Below are 22,419 nucleotides of genomic sequence, written 5' to 3'. Positions count from 1 at the left end.
ACCTCCACTTTAAATATATCCAATGACTTGGCCTCCACATCTGTATTCGGCAATAAATTCCACACATTCACTATCCTCTGGCTGAAGAAATTCCTCCTCATCTCTGTTCTAAAGGGACATCCTTCTAGTCTGATGATGTGCCCTCTCGTTCCCTCACTATAGGAAATATCCTCACCACACGGAGACACCTTTCTCCTTTATTACGGAGAGAGAGCGCCTGTGGTATGTCAAATACTGGGTGAGTGAGTAGTCTTTGGGGTACTGCAAGTCTGTGTCTTTGCTGTTGCTTTGCTTCATGCTTCATTGCTCGGTGGTGGGTGCCAACGCTTTTTTTTTGTTGATGGGGGCAAGGGGATTGTTGCTTCTGGCCACTTATGCGTAGCCGGGAGGGGAGCTGGGGGGGGGGGACTTTTGGGGTTCTAACATTTAACTGTCATCCATTCTTTGGGGGCACTCCTCTGTCTTCATGGATGGTTGTGAAGGAAAAGCATTTCAGGATGTATATTGTATTAAATTTCAGTGTGCAGTTTTGGTCTCCAAATTTGAGGAAGGACATTCTTGCTATGGAGGGAGTGCAGCGTAGGTTCACTGGGTTAATTCCAGGGATGGTGGGAATGTCATATGTTGAAAGATTGGAGCGACTGGGCTTGTATACACTGGAATTTAGAAGGATGAGAGGGGATCTGATTGAAACATATAAGATTATTAAGGGATTGGACACGCTAGAGGCAGGAAACATGTTTCCGATGTTGGGGGAGTCCAGAACCAGAGGCCGCAGTTTAAGAATAAGGGGTAGACCATTTAGAACGGAGTTGAGGAAAAACTTTTTCACACAGAGGGTTGTGGATTTGTGGAATGCTCTGCCTAAGAAGGCAGTGGAGGCCAATTCTCTGGATTCTTCCAAGAAAGACTTAGACAGAGCTCTTAAAGATAGCAGAGTCAAGGGATATGGGGAGAAGGCAGGAACAAGGTACTGATTGTGGATGATTAGCCACGATCACAGTGAATGGCGGTGCTGGTTTGAAGGGCCAAATGGCCTACTCCTGCACCTACTGTCTATTGTATACATTTCACTGATATTAAATGTGTCTTTGAAAGCTTTGAAACACACACACTCTATCTAGGCCTTCAGTATTTGATAGGTTTCAGTGAGACTCCCCTCATTCTTCTAAACGCCAGCCAGTACAGGCCCAGAACCATCAAATGCTATGTTAACCCTTTCATTCCCAAAATCATTCTCGTGAACCTCCTTTACATCCTCTCCAAAGCCAGTACATCATTTCTTAGATATGAAGTCCAAAATTTCAGAAGCGCTTGGACAGATCCATGGATAGGAAAGGCTTAGAGGGATACAGGTCAAATGCCGGTAATACGACCAATTTGGATGAGAATCTTGGTTAGCACAAAGTGGTTGGACAGAAGGGCCTGTTTCTATGCAGCATGACCTTGTGACTCCCCCCACCAAGTCCCCTGTCAGGGAGATAGATATGAGTGATCCCAGGTCGCTGGCACTCACCGGTCCTGGGGCAGCTTGACCTGGCGGCGGAAGAACAACCTCGAGGATTTCAGCTGCCTCATCTCCTGTGGCACCACCCCCTTGCGCAGGCCCAGAGCCCAGAATTTCATGTATTCATAGTCCTCCAGCCGGACATTGACCTGTGTGTGAGAGAGAGGAAGAGGGAGACGGGAAATGTTGCTAAACCTGGGGATCAATAGGGGGCAGTGGGATTAGAACGGGGAATGATAAAGGGCAGTTGTGAGAGAGCGGGTAGTGGGTTTAGTGTGGAAATAGATATAGGGTGTGGGGAGAGAGAGGGGCAGTGGAATTAGTGTGGGATTGATACAAGACCATGCAGAGAGTCAGTGGGATTAGTTTGGGGACTGAACAGGGCTGTCGGCAGAGAGCAAGGCTGTGTGTTCACACAGTGTCCAAGCGTACCTGGGACTTGAAGACGGGGTCGTGGTGCTGCATAGCGTACTGGATGGTTTTCTCAGACAGCTCGTTGAAGTTGGCCTGGTCCATCACATTGCTGAGGTTCCTTAGCACCGCCTTCTCCTGCTCCAGTTGTCTGGGTTCACCCAGGTTCAGGGCAGGCAATGTGTCTCGATCAGGGTTGATAGGCTCATACAGCCCCTGTGACAGCAGCAGAGAGCAGCCAGTGAGATACCTGCACAAGAACAGGCCCTTCTGCCCACTTGCACCGATCTCCTTGGCCCGCAATAAAACACAGTGCAAGCAAGATAATTAAAAATACACCATTGCTGTATTCAAGTTGAAGTTTAATTGCCATTCAACCATACATGAATACAGCCAAGCAAAACAGTGTCACTCTGGGGCCAAGGTGCAAACACAGTACTGACAGTCACACACAGCACAAGGCACATGTATCAGTAAAATACAGTCACACAAAAAAAAATATAGTCCAAGATCCTGAATTGCAGCAGTCTGCAATCGAACACAATACAGCTCGTCTTAGGCTGAGCGAACACTGGGGCAGCATCGACTCCAGCTTGGGTGCCGCGCCTCCAGTGCAGTGTACTGACTCTGCCCGTTCTCTCCTGTGTGGCTGTAAACAGGCGACATCATGAATGGAAGCCTAGTCCTTGCTGTGACCAAAGCCACACAGCTCCCAAGCTGATCGCCCCTGCCGTCCGCCAATAAGTGAGTGAATCGGATGTGCAGCCTTCTGCATTGACAATGTCCAACGTGATCTTGCGATCACAAGAAAAGTGACTAAGATGATCACTCACTGTCAGCCTGCACACTGCCTTCACAGACCGACTCCTCCAATGCCTCTCTGACCCAGGCAGCAGCACAATCTGCATCAAGTCCAGCTCCTTCAGTTTCTCCACCAATGAGCAACTCGCTGATGGGGTAGACCTGCAGTATCTTAAGCTCTTAATGTCCAACGTGGTCTTGTGATCGTAAAAAAAGTAAGTTTAAAAATAAGACAGTAACACCTCCAGCTGACCCTGTAGAAGCTGCTGTGATCGAACACCCTGCCATCTTACTGCTGAAAGCACGGTGACACTTGCAGGTTGCCCCCAGCACAACTCTGGACTGTGTTGGTCGTTGACGTAAATGGCACATTTCAAAGACTGTACACGTGACAAAACAAAGCCAATCTTTACTCAGGAAAGAGTTAGATATTTTAAAACCACCAGGCTCCTGAATCAGCGTGGATAACTTCATTCAACTCTACTGTGAACTGATTCTATGACCTAAAGACTTCAATGAGTCATTACAATTCTTTCTAACCAGGATGTAAAGCACAGTAGTACACATAACACACAATAACTTAGGACAGTAAGAATTAAACCTACCAATGAATTATGCATAGATAAACAAAGTAAGGTGCTTAAATTGAATATTGCAGGGTACAGTAGAAATCATCCAGTAACACTCCAAATATGACGTTGCAGGGAGTTCAGAAGCCTCATGGCCCGAGGGAAAGCTGTTTTTTATCCTGACTGCTCAGGAGTCTCCTGCCTGATGGTAGAATATCAAAGAGGATGCTAGATGGATGGGGGGGGTGGGGAGTCCTTGATAATACTAAGAGTCCTGCATATGCAGTGCTGCTGATAAATGTCCCCAATGGAAGGTAGTGCGACCTCTATGATCCTCTCAGCCATTCTCACAGTCCTTTGAAGGACTTTCGGTCCAGCGTTCTGCTGCTCCCACACCAGCTGGAGATGCAGCTTGTCAGGACACTCTCAGTGGTGTGCCTGTAAAATTCAGTTAAGATGGGGGTTGGAAGAGCATCACTTGCATTATTGTCTGGTGTGGAAACTCCAAAGTCCAGGAATGGAAAAGGCTCCAGAAAGTGGTAGACACAGCCCAGTCCGTCACGGGCAAAGTCCTCCCCACCACTGAGCACAGTTACAAGGAGCACTGCCACAAGAAAACAGCACCTATCATTAGTCTGGCTATGCCCCTTCTCGTTACACCCATCAGGCAGGAGGTACAGGAGTCTGAGATCCCATATCGTCAAGTTCAGGAATGATTTTTACCATACAACCACCAGGCTCCTGAACTGGCGAGGATAATTTCATTCACAATAATTCTGAACTGATTGTATGACCTACTTTCAAGGACTTATTTATTGATTGAGATACAGGCAGTATAGGCCCTTCCAGCCCTTTGAGCCGTGCCTCCAAGCAATCCCCCGATTAAATCCCAGCCTAATCATGGGACAATTTACAATTAACCTACCAACTGGTACCTCTTTGGACTGCAGGTGGGAACTTGAGAACCTGGAGGAAACCCACATGGTCATGGGGAGAATAGAAAAACTCTTTATAGACAGCAACAGGAATTGAAACCAGGTTGAAGGTACTGTAAAGCATTGTGCTAACCGCTACACTACTGTGCTGCCCCAACAATGCTACAATTCTTTCTAATTTCTTAGAAAATCTCATCTCAACTCAGAACCAACCTACAGGCTCACTTTTGAGGACTCTTTGTAGCTCATATTCTCAGTATTATTATTTATTTTCAGTTTGTATTTCTTTGTAGCTCATGTTCTCAGTATTATTATTTATTTTGTTTGTATTTCTTTGTACATTGGTTGCTTGATAGTTTTCGTCTGTTTATGTATAACTCATTGTAAATTTTACTGTATTCCTATTTTTCCCTCTAAATGCCTGCAAGAAAATGAAACCCAAAGTAGCATATGCTAACAGGTACGTACTTTGATAATAAATTTACTTTGAACTTTGATGTTCTCTGTATTATTTTTATTTGCATTTTGTCTACTTTTGTGCATTGGTTGTCAGTCTTTGTATAGCTGATTGTAAAAATGTATTTTATTTCTTTTTTCCTGTAAATGCCTGAAAGAAAATCAAAGTTCAAAGTAAATTTTATTATCAGAGAACATGATGTTACCATGTACAACCCTGAGATTAATTTTCCTGTGGGCATACTCAACTAATCTATAGAATAGCTACTATAACAGGATCAATGAAAGATCAACTAGAGTACAGAAGACAAAAAAACTGTGCAAATGCAAATACAAATACATAGCAATAAATAATGAGAACATGAGATACTGAAACAAAGAGTCCTTAAAGTGAGATCATTGGTTGTGGGAACATCTCAGTGGATGGGGAAGTGAGTGTAGATCAGATTAGATTAGATTCGATTCAACTTTATCGTCATTGTGCCGAGTACAGATACAAAGCCAATGAAATGCAGTCAGCATCTAACCAGAATTACAAAGAATAATGTTATTTACAAAATAACTGTGAATAAAAAGTAACTGCTACAGCACACAAATATAAAAGTACTGAGACAGCACATTATGGGTGCAATACTGCTTAGCACTGTGATGTGAGGTTCAGCAGGGTCACAGCCTCAGGGAAGAAGCTCTTCCTGTACCTGCAGGAGCGGAGGCTCCTGTAGTGCCTACCGGATGGGAGAAGAGTATAAAGTCCAAGATTAAGGTGAGATGCATTCTTGATAATGCTTTTCGCCCTGCCTGGGCAGCGTTTATGGTAGATGTTCTCAATGGTGGGCAATTGGGTGCCGATAATCCTCTGGGCAGTTTTCACCACACGCTGGAGTGCTTTGCGGTCCGATACGGGACAATTGCCATACCACACTGAAATGCAGTTGGTGAGTATGCTCTCAATGGTACAGCAGTAAAAGTCCGTCAGTATCCTGGGACAGAGGTGAGCTTTCTTGATGTTCTGCAGGAAATAAAGGCGCTATTGCGCCTTTTTGATCAGGATGGAGGAGTTCAGGGACCAGGTGAGATTCTTGGAAATGTGGACACCAAGGAATTTGAAGCTTGATACACGCTCCTCTACTGCTCAGTTAATGTAGATGGGGACGTCAGTGTGGTTCCTAGCATGCCTGAAGTCCACAATGATCTCCTTGGTCTTCTGGGTGTTAAGGGCCAGCTTGCTGTCAGCACACCACGTGGCCAGGTGCTGGACCTCGTCCCTGTAGGTCGTCTCGTCATCTCCTATGATCAGGCCAACCACCGTGGTGTTGTCTGCGAACTTGATTACGGAGTTCGAACCGTGTACAGGAACATAGTCGTGGGTGAAAAGGGAGTACAGAAGAGGGCTCAGCACACAGCCTTGAGGCACGCCAGTGTTCAGGGTGACAGTGGAAGGGGAGAGGTTGTCTCACTTAACCGATTGGGGTCTCTTAGTCGGAAAGTCCAAGGGCCAATTTCAGAGGGATGATCTGATACCAAGCTGGCGAAGTTTGACGATCAGCTTGGAGGGGATCACAGTATTGAATGCCGAACTGAAGTCAATGAACAGTTATCCCCTTTTGTTCAAGAGCCCGATGGTTGTGGGGTAGTAACTGTTCTTGAACCTGGCGGTGTGAGTCCTGAGGTACCTTCTACCTGACGGCAGCAGCGAGAAGCGAGCATGACCTGCCTGGGGTGTGGTATGGAAGCCGATACAGCAGATAAAGAAACTTGGCACATTACAGTTGATCATCACTAATTTTTATCAATCCACTAAAGAGGGCATCCGATCTGAATGCATCATAGCTTGGTACAGCAACTGCTCTGATGGAAGGAACTGCAGAGGGTTGTGGACACAGCTCATCAAACTACGGAAACCAGGCTCCCCTCCATGGACTGTCAGAATCAGAATCAGGTTTAATAGAACTGGCATATGTCATGAAATCTGTTGATTTGCAGCAGTTATCCATTTCAATACAGAATAATAAAAACTATAATTTCTAATAAAATATATATAAAATTACATTAAGCAGTGCAAAAAAGTGAAAAAGGAAAAAAAAATAGTGACAGTAGCTCCGTCTGCCAGAACAAGCAAGATCTCCCAGTGGCCACCCATTTTAATTCCACTTCCCATTCCGATTTGTCCATCCATGGCCTCCTCCACTGTTGTGATAAGGCCAAACTTAGGTTGGAGGAACACCTTATATTCCATTTGGGTAGCCTCTCCTTGCATGTGCATCGCCCCCCCGCCCACCCCCCCCCCCGGTGCTCCTTCCCTCTTTTTCTTTCTTCCATGGCCTTCTGTCTCTTTCACCAATCACCTTCCCAGCTCTTTACTTCATCCCTCCCCCGCTCCAGGTTTCACCTATCACCTGGTGGTTCTCTCTCCCCTCTCCCACCTTTTAAATCTACTCCTCAGCTTTTTTTTCTCCGGTCCTGCTGAAGGGTCTCAGCCCAAAACGTCACCTGTATGTTTCCATAGATGCTGCCTGGCTTGCTGAGTTCCTCCAGCATTTTGTGTGTGTTGCTTGAAAAAAAAATAGTGAGGTAGTGTTCATGAGTTCATTGTCCATTCAGAAATCTGATGGTGGAGGGCTAGAAGCTGTTGCTGAAACGTTGAATGAGTGTCTTCAGGCTCCTGTACCGTAGCCTTGATGACAGCAATAAGAGGGCATGTTCTGGGTGATGGGTGTCCCTAATGATGGATGCTACCTTTTTGAGACATCGCCATTTGAAGATATCCTGAATGTCGGGGAGGCTCATGCCCATGGTGGAGCTGGCTGAGTTTACAACCCTCTGCAGCTTTCTTTCTACACTTCTCACTGCCTTGGTAAAGCATAATCAAAGACTCCACCCACCTTGGACTTTCTCCCTTCTCTCCCTCTCCTATTGGACACAGACATAATAGGCAACCGTTAGTCTCGTGAGACCATGGATTTGCGTCTTGGAAGGTTTCCAGGCTCAGGCCTGGGCAAGGTTGTATGGAAGACCGGCAGTTGCCCATGCTGCAAGTCTCCCCTCTCCACGACACCAATGTTGTCCAAGGGAAGAGCACTGGGGCCCATACAGCTTGGCACCGGTGTCTTCGCACAGCAATGCATGGTAAGTGCCTTGCTTAAGGACACAACACGCTGCCTCAGCCGAGGCTCGAACTAGCGACCTTCAGATCACTAGACCGACGCCTTAACCACTTGGTCTCTTATGACAGAGACATAAAAGGCTGAAAGTACATACAACCAGATTCTAACTCAGATTTATCCAGATGCATGTCGAAACATGTGGTGAAATGTGTCATTTACATTAACAAGTAACACACCCAAGGATGTTCTGGGGTTGTTGCACATTATGACACCAACCTAGCACACCCACTATTGTGAACACAACATTACAACACACACTCAGGGCCAAGGACAGCTTCCACCCTGCTGTTGTAAGACTATTGAATAGTTACCTACTATGATGAAATGGGCTCTTGACCTCACAATTGACCTTGTTGTGATCTTGTACCTTTTTTGTTCCTAAGGTTGTTGTAGCTGGGGATGCAGTGGGGGTAAGCTTGCACTTTCTATTAAATGCTCCAATGACATATGCTTCAAATAGCCTCTGACTATGGTCCAGCTTCATATTGGTTTAGCTACCAAGCTCGGTGGAACTGTTTCTTCTGACAGAGGGGACAAAGGAGGATTACTGGTGCCTTAAAATCATCACTTCAGACAGGTGCGGCTTGTCAGCCACAGTTGACAGCTCATCTAGGAAAAGAATTCTGATCTGAATCCTCCAATGCCTTGCATCTATATCCACTCATGGGGAAGGATTCGGGATTAAACCCCAAGGGAAAAAAATCAGGAGCTGGAGTCCCTAAGGCAGCCCCACACTGAGTTCAACACTGAGTGGCCACTTCAGCCAAACTGAAATGGTCTCTGCCATTCCTTTGGGTTTATCAGATGTGTGGAGAGGGGTGCTGCATGAGCAACAGCTTGTTCTCCACATTGTACTGCCCTGGCTCGCCTATCACTAGATAGCTAGGATGCTACATCCATGGTTGACCCCTCGACCAATGGAGGGCCTTAAATCTTATACCTTATTGTTTACCTGCAATGCACTTTCTCTGTAACTGTGACACTTTATTCTGCATTCTGTTATTGTTTTACCTTGTTCTACCTCAGTACACTGTCTAACGATTGGGTTTCAGATTTCAGGATCATTGGGACCTCTTCTGGGGCAGGTGGGACCTGAACAAGAGAGATGGGTTACACTTGAACTACAAGGGGACCAATATCCTTTCAGGTAGGTTTGTTAGTGCTATTGGGGAGGCTTTAAACTAGATTTGCAGGGGGATGAGAACCAGAGTGCCAGAGCTGACAGTGTGGCTGGGGTGAAAATAAATGATGTTAAAAGTTCAAGCAAAGCCGCAAATAGAAAGGTTGTGAGTGGTGGTAAAAATCTTCTGAGGTGTATATATTACAATGCTAGGAGTATTGCGGGGAAAGCAGACGAGTTGAGAGCGTAGATTGACATGTGGAATTATGATGTTATAGCAATTAGTGAAACTTGGCTACAGGAGGGGCAGGACTGGCAGCTTAATATTCCAGGGTTCCGATGCTTCAGATGTGAAACAAGCAGAGGAATGAAAGGTGGGGGGCGGGTAGCATTGCTTGTCAGGGAAAATGTTACAGCAGTGCTCAGGCAGGACAGATTAGAGGGCTTGTCTACTGAGTGCTTATGTGTGGAGCTGAGAAACAGGAAAGGTATGGCCACATTAGTTGGGTTGTATTATAGACCACCCAATAGTCAGTGAAAATTGGAGGAGCAAATCTGTAGAGAGATAGCAGGCAACTGCAGGAAACATAAAGTTGTGGTGGTAGGGGATTTTAATTTTTCACATATTGATTGGGACTCCAATATTGTTAAGGGTCTAGATGGGTTAGAGTTTGTAAAATGTGTTCAGGAAAGTTTTCTAAATCAATATATAGAGGTACCAACTAGAGGGGATGCAATATTGGATCTCCTGTTAGGAAACGAGTTAGGACAAGTGACGGAATTGTGTGTAGGGGAGCACTTTGGTTCCAGTGATCATAACACCATTAGTTTCAACTTGATCATGGACCAGGATAGATCTGGTCCTAGGGTTGAGGTTCTGAACTGGAAGGTGGCCAAATTTGAAGAAATGAGAAAGGATCTAAAAAGCGTGGATTGGGACAGGTTGTTCTCTGGCAAGGATGTGATCGGTAAGTGGGAAGCCTTCAAAGGAGAAAATTTGAGAGTGCAGAGCTTGTATGTTCCTGTCAGGATTAAAGGCAAAGTGAATAGGAATAAGGAACCTTGGTTCTCAAGGGATATTGCAACTCTGATAAAGAAGAAGAGAGAGTTGTATGACATGTATAGGAAACAGGGAGTAAATAAGGTGCTTGAGGAGTATAAAAAGTGCAAGAAAATACTTAAGGAGATCAGGAAGGCTAAAAGAAGACATGAGGTTGCCTTGGCAGTCAAAGTGAAGGATAATCCAAAGGGCTTTTATAGGTATATTAAGAGTAAAAGGATTGTAAGGGATAAAATTGGTCCTCTTGAAGATCAGAGTGGTTGTCTATGTGTGGAACCAAAAGAAATGGGGGAGATCTTAAATGGGTTTTTTGCATCTGTATTTACTAAGGAAACTGGCATGAAGTCTATGGAATTAAGGGAAACAAGTAGTGAGATCATGGAAACTGTCCAGATTAAAAAGGAGGAGGTGTTTGCTATCTTGAGGCAAATTAAAGTGGATCAATCCCCAGGACCTGACAGGGTATTCCCTCAGACCCTGAAGGAGATTAGTGTTGAAATTGCAGGGGCCCTGGCAGATATATTTAAAATGTCGGTGTCTATGGGTGAGGTGCCGGAGGATTGGGGAATGGCTCATGTTGTTCTGTTGTTTAAAAAAGGATCGAAAAGTAATCTGGAAAATTATAGGCCGGTAAATTTGACGTCGGTAGTGGGTAAGTTATTGGAGGGAGTACTAAGAGACAGAATCTACAAGCATTTGGATAGACAGGGACTTGTTAGGGAGAGTCAACATGGCTTTGTGTGTGGTAGGTCATGTTTGACCAATCTATTGGAGTTTTTTGAGGAGGTTACCAGGAAAGTGGATGAAGGGAAGGCAGTGGATGTTGTCTACATGGACTTCAGTAAGGCCTTTGACAAGGTCCCGCATGGGAGGTTAGTTAGGAAAATTCAGTCGCTAGGTATACATGGAGAGGTGGTAAATTGGATTAGACATTGGCTCAATGGAAGAAGCCAAAGAGTGGTAGCAGAGAATTGCTTCTCAGAGTGGAGGCCTGTGACTAGTGGTGTGCCACAGGGATCAGTGCTAGGTCCATTGTTATTGGTCGTCTATATCAATGATCTGGATGATAATGTGGTAAATTGGATCAGCAAATTTGCTGATGATACAAAGATTGGAGGTGTACTGGACAGTGAGGAAGATTTTCAAAGCTTGCAGAGGGATTTGGACCAGCTGGAAAAATGGACTGAAAAATGGCAGATGGAGTTTAATACAAACAAGTGTGAGGTATTGCACTTTGGAAGGACAAACCAAGGTAGAACATACAGGGTAAATGGTAAGGCACTGAGGAGTGCAGTAGAACAGAGGGATCTGGGAATAGAGATACAAAATTCCCTAAAAGTGGTGTCACAGGTAGATAGGGTCGTAAAGAGAGCTTTTGGTACATTGGCCTTTATTAATCAAAGTATTGAGTACAAGAGCTGGAATGTTATGATGAGGTTGTATAAGGCATTGGTGAGGCCGAATCTCGAGTATTGTGTTCAGTTTTGGTCACCAAATTACAGGAAGGATATTAATAAGGTTGAAAGAGTGCAGAGAAGGTTTACAAAGATGTTGTCGGGACTTGAGAAACTCAGTTACAGAGAAAGGTTGAATAGGTTAGGACTTTATTCCCTGGAGCGTAGGAAAATGAGGGGAGATTTGATATATAAAATTATGATGGGTATAGATAGAGTGAATGCAGGCAGGCTTTTTCCACTGAGGCAAGGGGAGAAAAAAACCAGAGGACATGGGTTAAGGGTGAGCGGGGAAAAGTTTAAAGGGAACATTAGGGGGGGCTTCTTCACACAGAGAGTGGTGGGAGTGTGGAATGAACTGCCAGACGAGGTGGTAAATGCGGGTTCTTTTTTAACATTTAAGAATACATTGAACAGATACATGGATGGGAGGTGTATGGAGGGATATGGTCTGTGTGCAGGTCAGTGGGACTAGGCAGAAAATGGTTCGGCACAGCCAAGAAGGGCCAAAAGGCCTGTTTCTGTGCTGTAGTTTTTCTACGGTTTTTATGGTTTCTATCTGTATGAACAGTGTGGAAGACAGGGTTTTCACTGTATATTGGTATTGGTTTATTATTGTCACTTGTACGAAGTTATGTGTCAAAATGGTTGTTTTGATGCATCTAGTGTGGTAGGGTAGTGGTTGTTGCTCTCGCTTTCACCTTCCACTGCTGGCTAGCAGACTTGCGAAAAGGAAAGCTGAATGTGTAAATCTGCCCCCGCCAGAACACAGTCTCTCCAACAGCAAGTCTCATGTAGTGCCTCTGCACTGGTGACACACAAAAACCGAACTCCTTTTGGACTAAAGAGGATGGGGAGGAGGTCTGGTTCCTGCACACACAGCAGACAGGCCCACCAGTGTGCGGACATACACTGGTGCTCGTGAATCAGATCCCCAGCTATGAGTAAATAGCACCACTGCCTTGTGGGCAGCCTCAGGAGAGACTTAGGGTATGGGAGTAAACCCAGACAGAAAATCTGGAGTGGGCTCCATAAGGCAGTTGGACGTCCCTGAATATCCTTGCGGCAGTTTCTGCAGCCAAGCTGGTGCCTACATATTGCTTCACTTTCTTTTGGACTACACCGGTGAGGCTGAGAAGGGGCTCTTGACACCTGGGGATCCCAGGATCTCCATACCTTCTGCCCAGGCTTGATTGATTCATTGATTCACCCATTATCCTTTGAGGCAGACAGATGCCATCATCATCATGTACCAAGTTCAAAGGAGAGGTTGTATTTTCTTCATTTTTATTTAGATACAGCACAGAATAGGCCCTTCTGGCCTTTCGAGCTGTACTGCCAGTAACCCACGATTTAACTCTAGATTAACCACAGGACAACATACAATGACCAATTAAACTATTAACCAGGAGGAAACCGGAGAACCCAGAGGAAACACACACATTCCACAGGGAGAATGTACAAACTCCTTACCGCGGATGACGGAATTGAACTCCTGCAGGGCTAGTTTTTTTTGTTAAACACAGGGAGTGAGGGTGACTGGAGACTGGAATGCTTTGCCAGGTGTGGTGGATGCAGGTACAATAGAAGCCTTCAAGAAGCTCTTAGATTGGCCTGTGAATGACTATGGACCACATGCTGGCAGAAGGTACTATATGTCAATATTGTAAATAGTTTGGCATAACATCACAGGCCAAATGACTTGTTCCTGTGTGGTACTGTTGTGTTCTAAGGAGAGTCAGGAAAGCTGGTTCAGCCTGTGTCCCTTGAAGAGAGAAAGAAGCATCCTTGTTTTTTCTAATCTGCACCTGTCCAAACTTTGTAGGTTTCTACAAGATACACTCTCCTGCTTCTAAATAGAAGAATATGCGGGGTTCGGGGGTGGGGGTGGAGGGGGAATCTCATTGAAACCTATCAAATACCAAAAGGCCTATATAGAGTGGAAGTAAAGAGAATGCTTTCTTTAGTGGGGAAGTCAAGGGCCAGAGAGCACAGCCTCAGAATAGAAGGACGTCCATTTAGAACAGAGATGAGGAGGAATTTCTTCAGCCAGAGTGTGGTGAATCTGCATTATTCATTCCCACAGAGGGCTGTGGAGGCCAAGTCATTGTGTATATTTAAAACAGAGCTTGAAAGCTCATGATTAGTACGGGTGTCAAAGGCTATTGGGAGAATGGGGTTAAGAGGGAATTAAATCAGCCACGATGGAATGGTGGAGCAGACCCGATGGCTGAATGGCCTTATTCCACTCCTATATCTGTGGTTTAAATCCCACCCATCATTCCCCCCCCACCAACCCCAAACATTCAATGACAAGAGCATCACTGAACCCCCCCCCCCCCCCGCGTCATGTCTAATACCCTGGTGCATTACTACTGACCAAATATGAAGTGGAGTCGTGTGACAAGACAGAGGCTGGGAACCCTGGGTGAGTAACTGTATTGGGAAATCCCTGGTCCTGAACATGAGTACTCGCAGTACAAACGTTTGGTGTCCTAGCTAAGTTCTTAACCAGCTGCATGCATACGTGACTCACAGACCAGTGGAGGAACTAGTCAGTTCAACAGCATCCACAAGAGGAGAAAGGGACTGCAACAATGCTTCGAGACCTGATGCAGGGTTTCAATCTGGGATGTGGACAATTCCTTCCTCCACCCCAGTCCACAGATGCAGCTCAACCATAATTCACGGGAACACAATTAGGTCATTCAACCCACCTATTTTACGCTGCCATTTGATCATGGCTGATTTATTATACCTCTCAACCTATTCCTCTGCGCTCTCCCTGTAACCTTTCATGCCCTTACTAATCAAGAACCTATCAACCTCCACTTTAAATGTATCCAATGACTTGGCCTCCATAGCCTTCTGTGACATTGAATTCCACAGATTCATCCCCCTCTCATTGAAGAAATGCCTCCTCATCAATGGTCTAAAGGGACACCCTTGTATTCTGAGGCTCTGGTTCTAGACTTCCTCACTATAAGAAACATCCTCTCCATGTAGGACTTTCAATATTCAATAGGTTTCAAAGAGATTCCCCCTCAATCTTTTAAACTCCAGTGAGAACAGGCCCAGAGCTATCAAATAGCACTCATGTTAACACCACTGTTCCCAGGACCATTCTTGTGAATCCTCTCTGGACACTCTCCAATTCCAGCACATCCTTTCTTCGATATCGGGCCCAAAACTGCTCACAATACTGTACTCCAAATGTGATCTGACCAGTGCCTTAGAAAGCCTCAGCATTACATCTTTGCTCTTGTATTCTAGTCCTCTTGACATGAAGGCTAACCGAACATGAGCCTTCCGGTCTCAAACTGCAAGTTAACCTTTAAGGAATCCTGCACTAGGACTCCCAAGTGTCTTTCCACCTTTGATTTCTGAATTAGCTCCCCATCTAGAAAATAGTCTATGCCTTTATTCCTTCTACCAAAGTGCATGACCATACATTGGTCCAAAAGTTCAAATTTCAAAATTTATTATCGAAGTACATAAATGTCAGCACAACCCTGAGAATTTATTTTCTTGCAGGCATACTCAATAAATCCAATGACCACATCAGAATTATCGAAAGACTGCACCCAACAGGGTGGACAATCAGTGTGCAAAAGACAACAAACTGCAAATATAAAAGGAAAAAACAATAATATGAAATAAATAAGCACCAAATATTGAGAACATGATATAATCCATCTGCAAACAACAGGAATTCTGCAGATGCTGGAAATTCAAGCAACACACATAAAAGTTGCTGGTGAACGCAGCAGGCCAGGCAGCATCTCTAGGAAGAGGTGCAGTCGACATTTCAGGCTGAGACCCTTTGTCAGGACTAAAGTTCTTTGCCCTTCCTCCTAATCTGTCCAAGTTCTTCTTCACACTCCCCATTTCCTCAACACTACTTGCTCCTTCACCTATCTTTGACTCCTCAACACTACCTGTCCCTACATCAGGTTTCTTGTTGCTTCAGACTGCAGCATGACCAGTATGCCAGACATGCTTCCTTCCATAACATCTTGTTCCATGTGACAATGATAAACCAATAGCAATCTACCATCTTCTGCGTCTCTTCTTGCTTAAGTCAGGGCACGGTCCACATTCACCCCGTCTTCCTGTTGAAACCTCAGCTCACAAATTCCCCTTCTCCTCAATCCCTTTGTAAAGGTGGTCCTTGGGGACCATAAGACTATTAGGAGCAGAAATAGGCCATTCAGCCCATCGAGTCAGCTCCACCATTCCATCATAGCTGATCCCAGATCTCACTCAACCCATAAACCTGCCTTGTCATAACCTTTGATGCCCTGATCAATCAGGAAACTATCAATTTATCAATTTTAACTCTAAGTGGAGTCTTGGTCTCTTGATGACCACATTGGACTTTGAGCAAGTTATCCTTCATTGAAATCAGGGAGAAAGAAAAAACACAGGAAGACTGGAAATATAAAATAAAAAAAAGGAAAAAACATTACGAATACTCCGATAAGGCCTCAAAGTGGGAAGAGAAATGCTTGTAGAACAGAACTGACCAGAATAACACCCATCATTTGTTCATGATGTGCCATGTCATATGACATGGGTGATCATGATCTTTCCAAGACCATGATTGTTCTCGGCAAATTTTTCCACATTAGTGGTTTGCCATTGCCTTCTTTTAGGCAGTGTCTTTACAAGACAGGCAACCCCAGCCATTATCAATACTCTTCAGAGATTGTCTACCTGGTGTTAGTAGTTGCATAACCAGGTCTTGTGATATGCACCACTTGCTCCCATATCTTCTCATGTCCCCGGTCCGGGGGGTGGGGTGGGGGGTCTTAAGCAGGTGCTACACCTTGCCCAAGGGTGATCTGCAGGCAAGCAAAGGGAAGGTGCGCCTTGCATCTCAAGCCTTGCAAAGTGCACCTGGTCCCTCAACACCAGCTCCATAGCAAAGAAAGCCCAGAAGTATCTCTACTTTCTGCAAAGGTTGAAAAAAATCCATCTCCCACCCACCATCTTCACCACATTCTACAGAGGTTGTATTGAGAGCATCCTGAGCAGCTACATCACTGCCTGGTTCAGAAATTGCACCATCTCGGATCGCAAGACCCTGCAGCGGATAATGGGGTCAGCTGAGAAGATCATCGGGGTCTCTCTTTCTGCCATTAGAGACATTTACACCACATGCTGCATCCGTAAAGCAAACAGCATTATGAAGGACCCCACGCACCCCTCATACAAACTCTTCTCCCTCTTGCCATCTGGCAAAAGGCACCGAAGTATTCAGGCTCTCATGACCAGATTATGTAACGGTTTCTTTCTCCAAGGCATCAGACTCAATACCCAGAGCCTGGACTGACACCAACCTACTGCTCTCTACTGAGCATATTGTCTTGTTTATTATTTATTGTAATGCCTGCACTGTTTTGTGCACTTTATGCAGTCCTGGGTAGGTCTGTAGTCTAGTGCAGTTTTGTGTTGTTCTTTTATGTAGTTCAGTGTAGTTTTTGTATTGTTCATGTAGCACCATAGTCCTGAAAAACATTGTCTCGTTTTTTCTGTGTACTGTACCTGCAGTTATGGTCAAAATGACAATAAAAAGTGACTTGACCTCCTTTAGTAGGGACACATTTCCACTCTGCCACCTATCACAGATGCCAGTCTAACTGATCTCATCTGCCTGCACGTGGTTTGTATCCTTCTGCTCCCCATCAGTTCATGTGCCTGTCTGAATGCTTGTTACACCTTGCCATCATGTCTGCTTCCATCAGCTGTCTTGTCAGTATGCTCCAGGCACCCATCACTTTCTGCATAAAAGTGTGCTCTTTATCTCCTTTAAACTTTACCCCTTTCACCTTAAACCTGTTTTTATATCAAAATAAACTTTATTCATAATAAAAATATTTGCAAGAATAAACCATACAACACCTTTTTATTCTTACATTCACAGTCAATGTGTTATGTTTTATTAGTTCCTTAAGTTCCTGGGAGAGATAGTGGGGATAAGCTCCCAGTACCTATTAAATGCTCCCACTGGCATGCGTCTGACAGCCCCTGACAATCAGTTCCAGCTCCTAGCTGTCACCTGTGACTTAGCAACTAAGCCTGGTGGAACCATTTCTAATGACAGAAGAAGGGGCTAAGGTGGGTAACCAGTGCCTTAAAACCAGTCACATTGGATAAATGGGGCATGTCAGCCATGGCTGGTAGCTCATCTAGAAGGAAAACTCTGATGTCAAACCTCCTCTGCCTTCCCCACTCGTAGGGAAGGCTTCGGGAGCATAGCCCAAGGAAAGATCCTGAGGCTGATTCCCTGGAGCAGTTCAACACTGATGGACAACTTCAGAGACGCTGCTAGTGCCAAACTGTATCGATTTCTGTTGTTCCTTTAAGTTCAGCAGCTGCGCAGAGAGGGGGAGCCTGCTGCTTGGGTGATAGCTTGCTCTTCATATTGTACCGCCTTAGCCTGCGTACTGCATTGTGTAGACAGCTAGGATGCAATATCCATGGTCAGCCTTGACCAATAGAGGGCCTCGTGTTCTATTGTATTTTTAAAAAACAACAGGACCATTGCCACTTATGTGACTGCCTGGGCGATACACGTCTACAATAACTGAGGGGCTTCCTCATCCAACCGAACCCCGCGCAGAAGAGTAGGGGTCCCAGAACAGATCCCTGAGGCACACCACTGGTGACCGACCTCCATGCAGAATATGACACGTCTACAACCACTCTTTGCCTTCCGTGGGACCCCTACTCTTCATGATTTTTATAAATAACCTGGATGAGGAAGTGGAGGGATGGTTAGTAACCATAAAGGTTACAGGTGTTGCGGACAGTGTGGAGGGCTGTCAGAGGTTACAGCGGTACATTGATAGAATGCAAAACTGGGCTGAGAAGTGGCAGATGGAGTTCAACCCAAATAAGTGCGAGGTGGTTCATTCTGGTAGGTCAAATATGATGACAGAATATAGTATTAATGGTAAGACTCTTGGCAATGTGGAGGATCAGAGGGATCTTGGGGTCCGAGTCCATAGGACAGGGGTCCCCAACCTTTTTTTGCATCGTGGACCAGTTGACTATTGACAATATTCTTGCGGACCGGCCGACGGTGGGGGGGGGGGGGCGGTGTTAATCATGAGCAGAATATAGGTGACAAGTCAACTATAAGTCACTTATCAATGGCTAATACACTTTATCTTGTTTCTAAAAGGGTTTAACTACCAAATTTAATATTAAACACTCAGCACATATTTTCCTCACATGAATATAGTGGTAAGTCAATTATAAGTCATAAGGGGGTTCCTTATGTCCAGTCTATTCTGCAATTTAGTTTTCATTGCATTCATTGCAGAAAACTCCGCTTCGCAGAGATATGATGTTGGAAATGGAAACGTTTTCAGTGCTTTTGTGGCTATCTCAGGATATTCAGCCTTGACTTTGATCGAGAATGCTGGCAGAGATGTTATGTCAAACATACTTTTGAGCCCACCGTCATCTGCAAGCTCGAGGAGTTGATCTTCTTCCCGCGCTGACATGGGTGATTCACCGTGGACATTCACAAATGGGTCACAGACCCATTCCTTTGCACGTCTTGGGTCATTTGTGGTTGGGGAGTAATGCTCGAATTCTGTCGACAGCGAAGATAGGTGTTCACGCACCAGCTGTGAGGAGGACGGTGTAGCCTCAGTCTCTCCCAAATTCCCAGCTAATGTTGGGAACATGTCAAATATGCCCTGTCCACTCCCCGTCCCCACAGTTCCAGTTTGGCTGTGAAAGCAGACACTTCATCTGCCAACTTGAAGACAGTTGTCATTCTCCCCTGAAGTGACATATTGAGTTCATTGAGTAGGTTGAAGATGTCACACAGATAAGCGAGTTTTGCTATCCACTCCTCGTCACTGAAGTGTGCTGCCAGTGGTGACTTTTTCCCTGAAAGAAATCTCTGTAGCTGCTCTCTTAACTCAAAAACCCTGGCCAGGGCTTTCCCCCTTGATAGCCACCTGACTTCAGTGTGTAAGAGAAGGTGTTTGTACTCTGCATCCATTTCCTCGCAAAGCTGCTCAAACAGACGTGAGTTAAGGGCTTTTGCTTTGATGTGATTGATAACGTCAACAACGCACTCAATACACTGTTAAGATCAGGTGACATTTTTCGGCTCGCCAGCATTTCTGTGTGTGACACAGAGTGTAGACCGGCATTCAGGAGCAACCTCTTTGACATGGGTAGTGAAACCAGACTCGTTACCGTTCCAACTGCTGTGCTTCGATGTCCTCCGCTATGTCATCGATTCTCCTTGAAACTGTGGTCGCTGAAAGAGAAATCTGTGCCATCTTGTTAGCTGCAGCTTCTCCCAACAGCTCATGGCACATGTCCTTGACAGCAGGCAGAATCAATTCTTCACCAACAGTGAAAGGCTTCTTAGCCTTAGCAATACGGCTAGCCACTAAGTACGACACTCTCAGAGCAGCAGCATTTGTGGAGGTGGTGACTCTCAGCACTTGCTTCTGTCCCGCTTGCTCACGTTTTCTCCCCTCAAAAAAACTCAACGGGTTTGTCTTTAAGTGCAGGGTGCTTGGACTCAAGGTGTCGAAGCAGTTGTGAGGGCTTCATTGCCTTATTAGACAGCTTGTCTCCACATATCACACACAGGGGGCTTGGAGCGTGCGAGTCACCGGTCACAATAAATCCGTATTTTATGTACAACTCCTCATATTTTCTGTTGAAGGAAGCTTTATTTTTTTTTTGCAGTCTCAGCCTCAGCTGTGTCTGCGTTATCATCATCATTAGGCCTTTTATGTCCCCTACCATCTCTTCCAAAGAAACTCTCAAGCGATGTTTGTTTTTTACTCATCGAGTAGTTGTAGGTTAATGACCCACTGATATCCACGCGTGGGTAATGACCTCGCGTGCGTTCAAGTTCAACAGTGGGCGTGACAGGGAATGAGTTAAGGTGCACTTGACTCATATCGTTTCCTCATGGCTCGGTACCGGTCCGCGTCCCAGTGGCTGGGGACCACTGCCATAGGACATTCAAAGCTGCTGCACAGGTTGACTCTGTGGTTAAGAAAGCATACAGTGTATTGGCCTTCATCAATCGTGGGAGTGAGTTGAGAGGTAATGTTGCAGCTATATAGGACCCTGGTCAGACCCCACTTGGAGTACTGTGCTCAGTTCTGGTCACCTCACTATCGGAAGGATGTGGAAACTATAGAAAGGGTGCAGAGGAGATTTACAAGGATGTTGCCTGGATTGGGGAGCATGACTTATGGGAATAGGTAGAGTGAACTAGGCCTTTTTTCCTTGAAGTGACATAGGATGAGAGGTGACCTGATAGAGGTATATTAGATGATGAGAGGCATTGATTGTGTGGATTGTCAGAGGCTTTTTCCCCAGAGCTGAAATGGCTAGCACAAGAGGGCACAGTTTTAAGGTGCTTGGAAGTAGGTACAGAGGAGACGTCAGGGTAAGTTTTTTTCTATGCAGAGAGTGGTGAGAGTGTGGAATGGGCTGCCAGCGAGGGTGGTGGAAGCGGATACGATAGGGTCTTTTAAGAGACTCCTGGATAGGTACATGGAGGTCAGAAAAATAGAGGGCTATGGGTAACCCTAAGTAATTTCTAAGGTAAGGGCATGTTCGGCACAGCATTGTGGGCCGAAGGGCCTGTATTGTAATGCAGGTTTTCTATGTTTCTAACTGTGCTCCTCCCTATCTTAAACCTATGCCCTTTGGTATTAAATACACTCACCATTCCATACAAAAAAACTCACCTCAAATCTCCTTTAAACTTTAGTATTCGATCTGTAGTATTTAACATTGATTTTTATATTTTTTTAAATTCGAAGATAAGCATGGAACAGGCCCTTCCAGCCCAATGAGCCACTCCACCCAGCAACCCACCTATTTAATCCTAGCCTAATTACAAGACAATTTACAACGACCAATTAACCTACTAACTAGAACATCTTTGGAACGTAGGAGGAAACCGGAGCACCCGGAGGAAACCCACACATTTACAGGGAACATACAAACTCCTTGCAGGTAGCGTCAGAATTGGACTCCAAAGTCTTGAGCTATGACAGCACTGCGTTAACCGCTATGCCACCATGGCACCCTCTTAAAACTATTAAGACTGTTGCCACTCATGTGGTCCACTGTGGTGATAGACGACTGCAATAATTGAGGGATTTCCTCACCCAATCTGACTGCAGCCTGTCCAGTAGTGGAAGAAATCCAACCTTCGACCTGTGCCCTCTGGTATTTGACACAGCCACCAGTCTCTGTCTGCAGAAACTTACTTGGTAAATTTCCTCTGAACTTCACCCTCCCGCTGTTAACCTATGCCTTTTAGATTTGACATTTCCACATTACTGTATAAAGGCTTGCTCTCTGAATCTCCTTTAAAATTTTCCCCTCTCACCTTAAACCTGTGCCGTCTAGTAACTGATACACCCACTACCCTCCATGTAAAGAAACTTGCCTCATAAATCTCCTTTGAACTTCACCTCTCGCTTCAAACCAATGCCCTCTGGTGTTCAACATTTCGAAGCATCCACTGCTATCTGTGTTTAAAAAAAAGGTTGTCCTGCACATCTCAGAGCACTGCAGCTCAGAAACAGACCCTTCAGTCCATATAGTCCATACTAGCCCAGTTTTCCACCTGGTCCCATCTACCCATACCTGCATCAGAGCTCTCAAGCTCTTGCCATCCATGCGCTTATCCAAACCTCTCTTAAATGAACCCACATCTACTGCTTCTGCTGGCAGCTCTGTCCACTCTCACACCACCCCTTGAGTGAGGAAGTTCTCCCTCTGACTCCCCTTAAATATTTTACCTTTCACCCTAAACCTAGTATGACCTGTAGTTCTAGTCTCATCCAGCCCGAGGGGAAAATGCCTTTTTGCATTAACATTAGATAGTGCCTTTAAGTATCATTCACCCCCCCCTTGTACCGTATTTTATTGT

General features: G+C 45.2%; 1 protein-coding gene across 1 annotated transcript in view; it reads right to left on the bottom strand.

Annotated features, from left to right (window-relative positions):
- Positions 1-22,419, bottom strand: part of LOC134338691 (transmembrane protein 143-like) — a 66,302-nt gene that overhangs the window by 27,824 nt on the left and 16,059 nt on the right. The window contains exons 4-5 of the mRNA XM_063034732.1: positions 1,940-2,134; positions 1,517-1,656 (exon numbers count right to left, since the gene is read on the bottom strand). Coding sequence (XP_062890802.1) covers positions 1,517-1,656; positions 1,940-2,134 — 335 coding nt within the window. The remainder of the gene's footprint in view (positions 1-1,516; positions 1,657-1,939; positions 2,135-22,419) is intronic.

The sequence above is a fragment of the Mobula hypostoma genome, chromosome 28 (genome assembly GCF_963921235.1).
Source record: "Mobula hypostoma chromosome 28, sMobHyp1.1, whole genome shotgun sequence".
Taxonomy (NCBI): Eukaryota; Metazoa; Chordata; class Chondrichthyes; order Myliobatiformes; family Myliobatidae; genus Mobula; species Mobula hypostoma.
The sequence above is the reverse complement of the archived record's forward strand: the minus strand, read 5'-3'. Positions and strand labels throughout refer to the sequence as shown.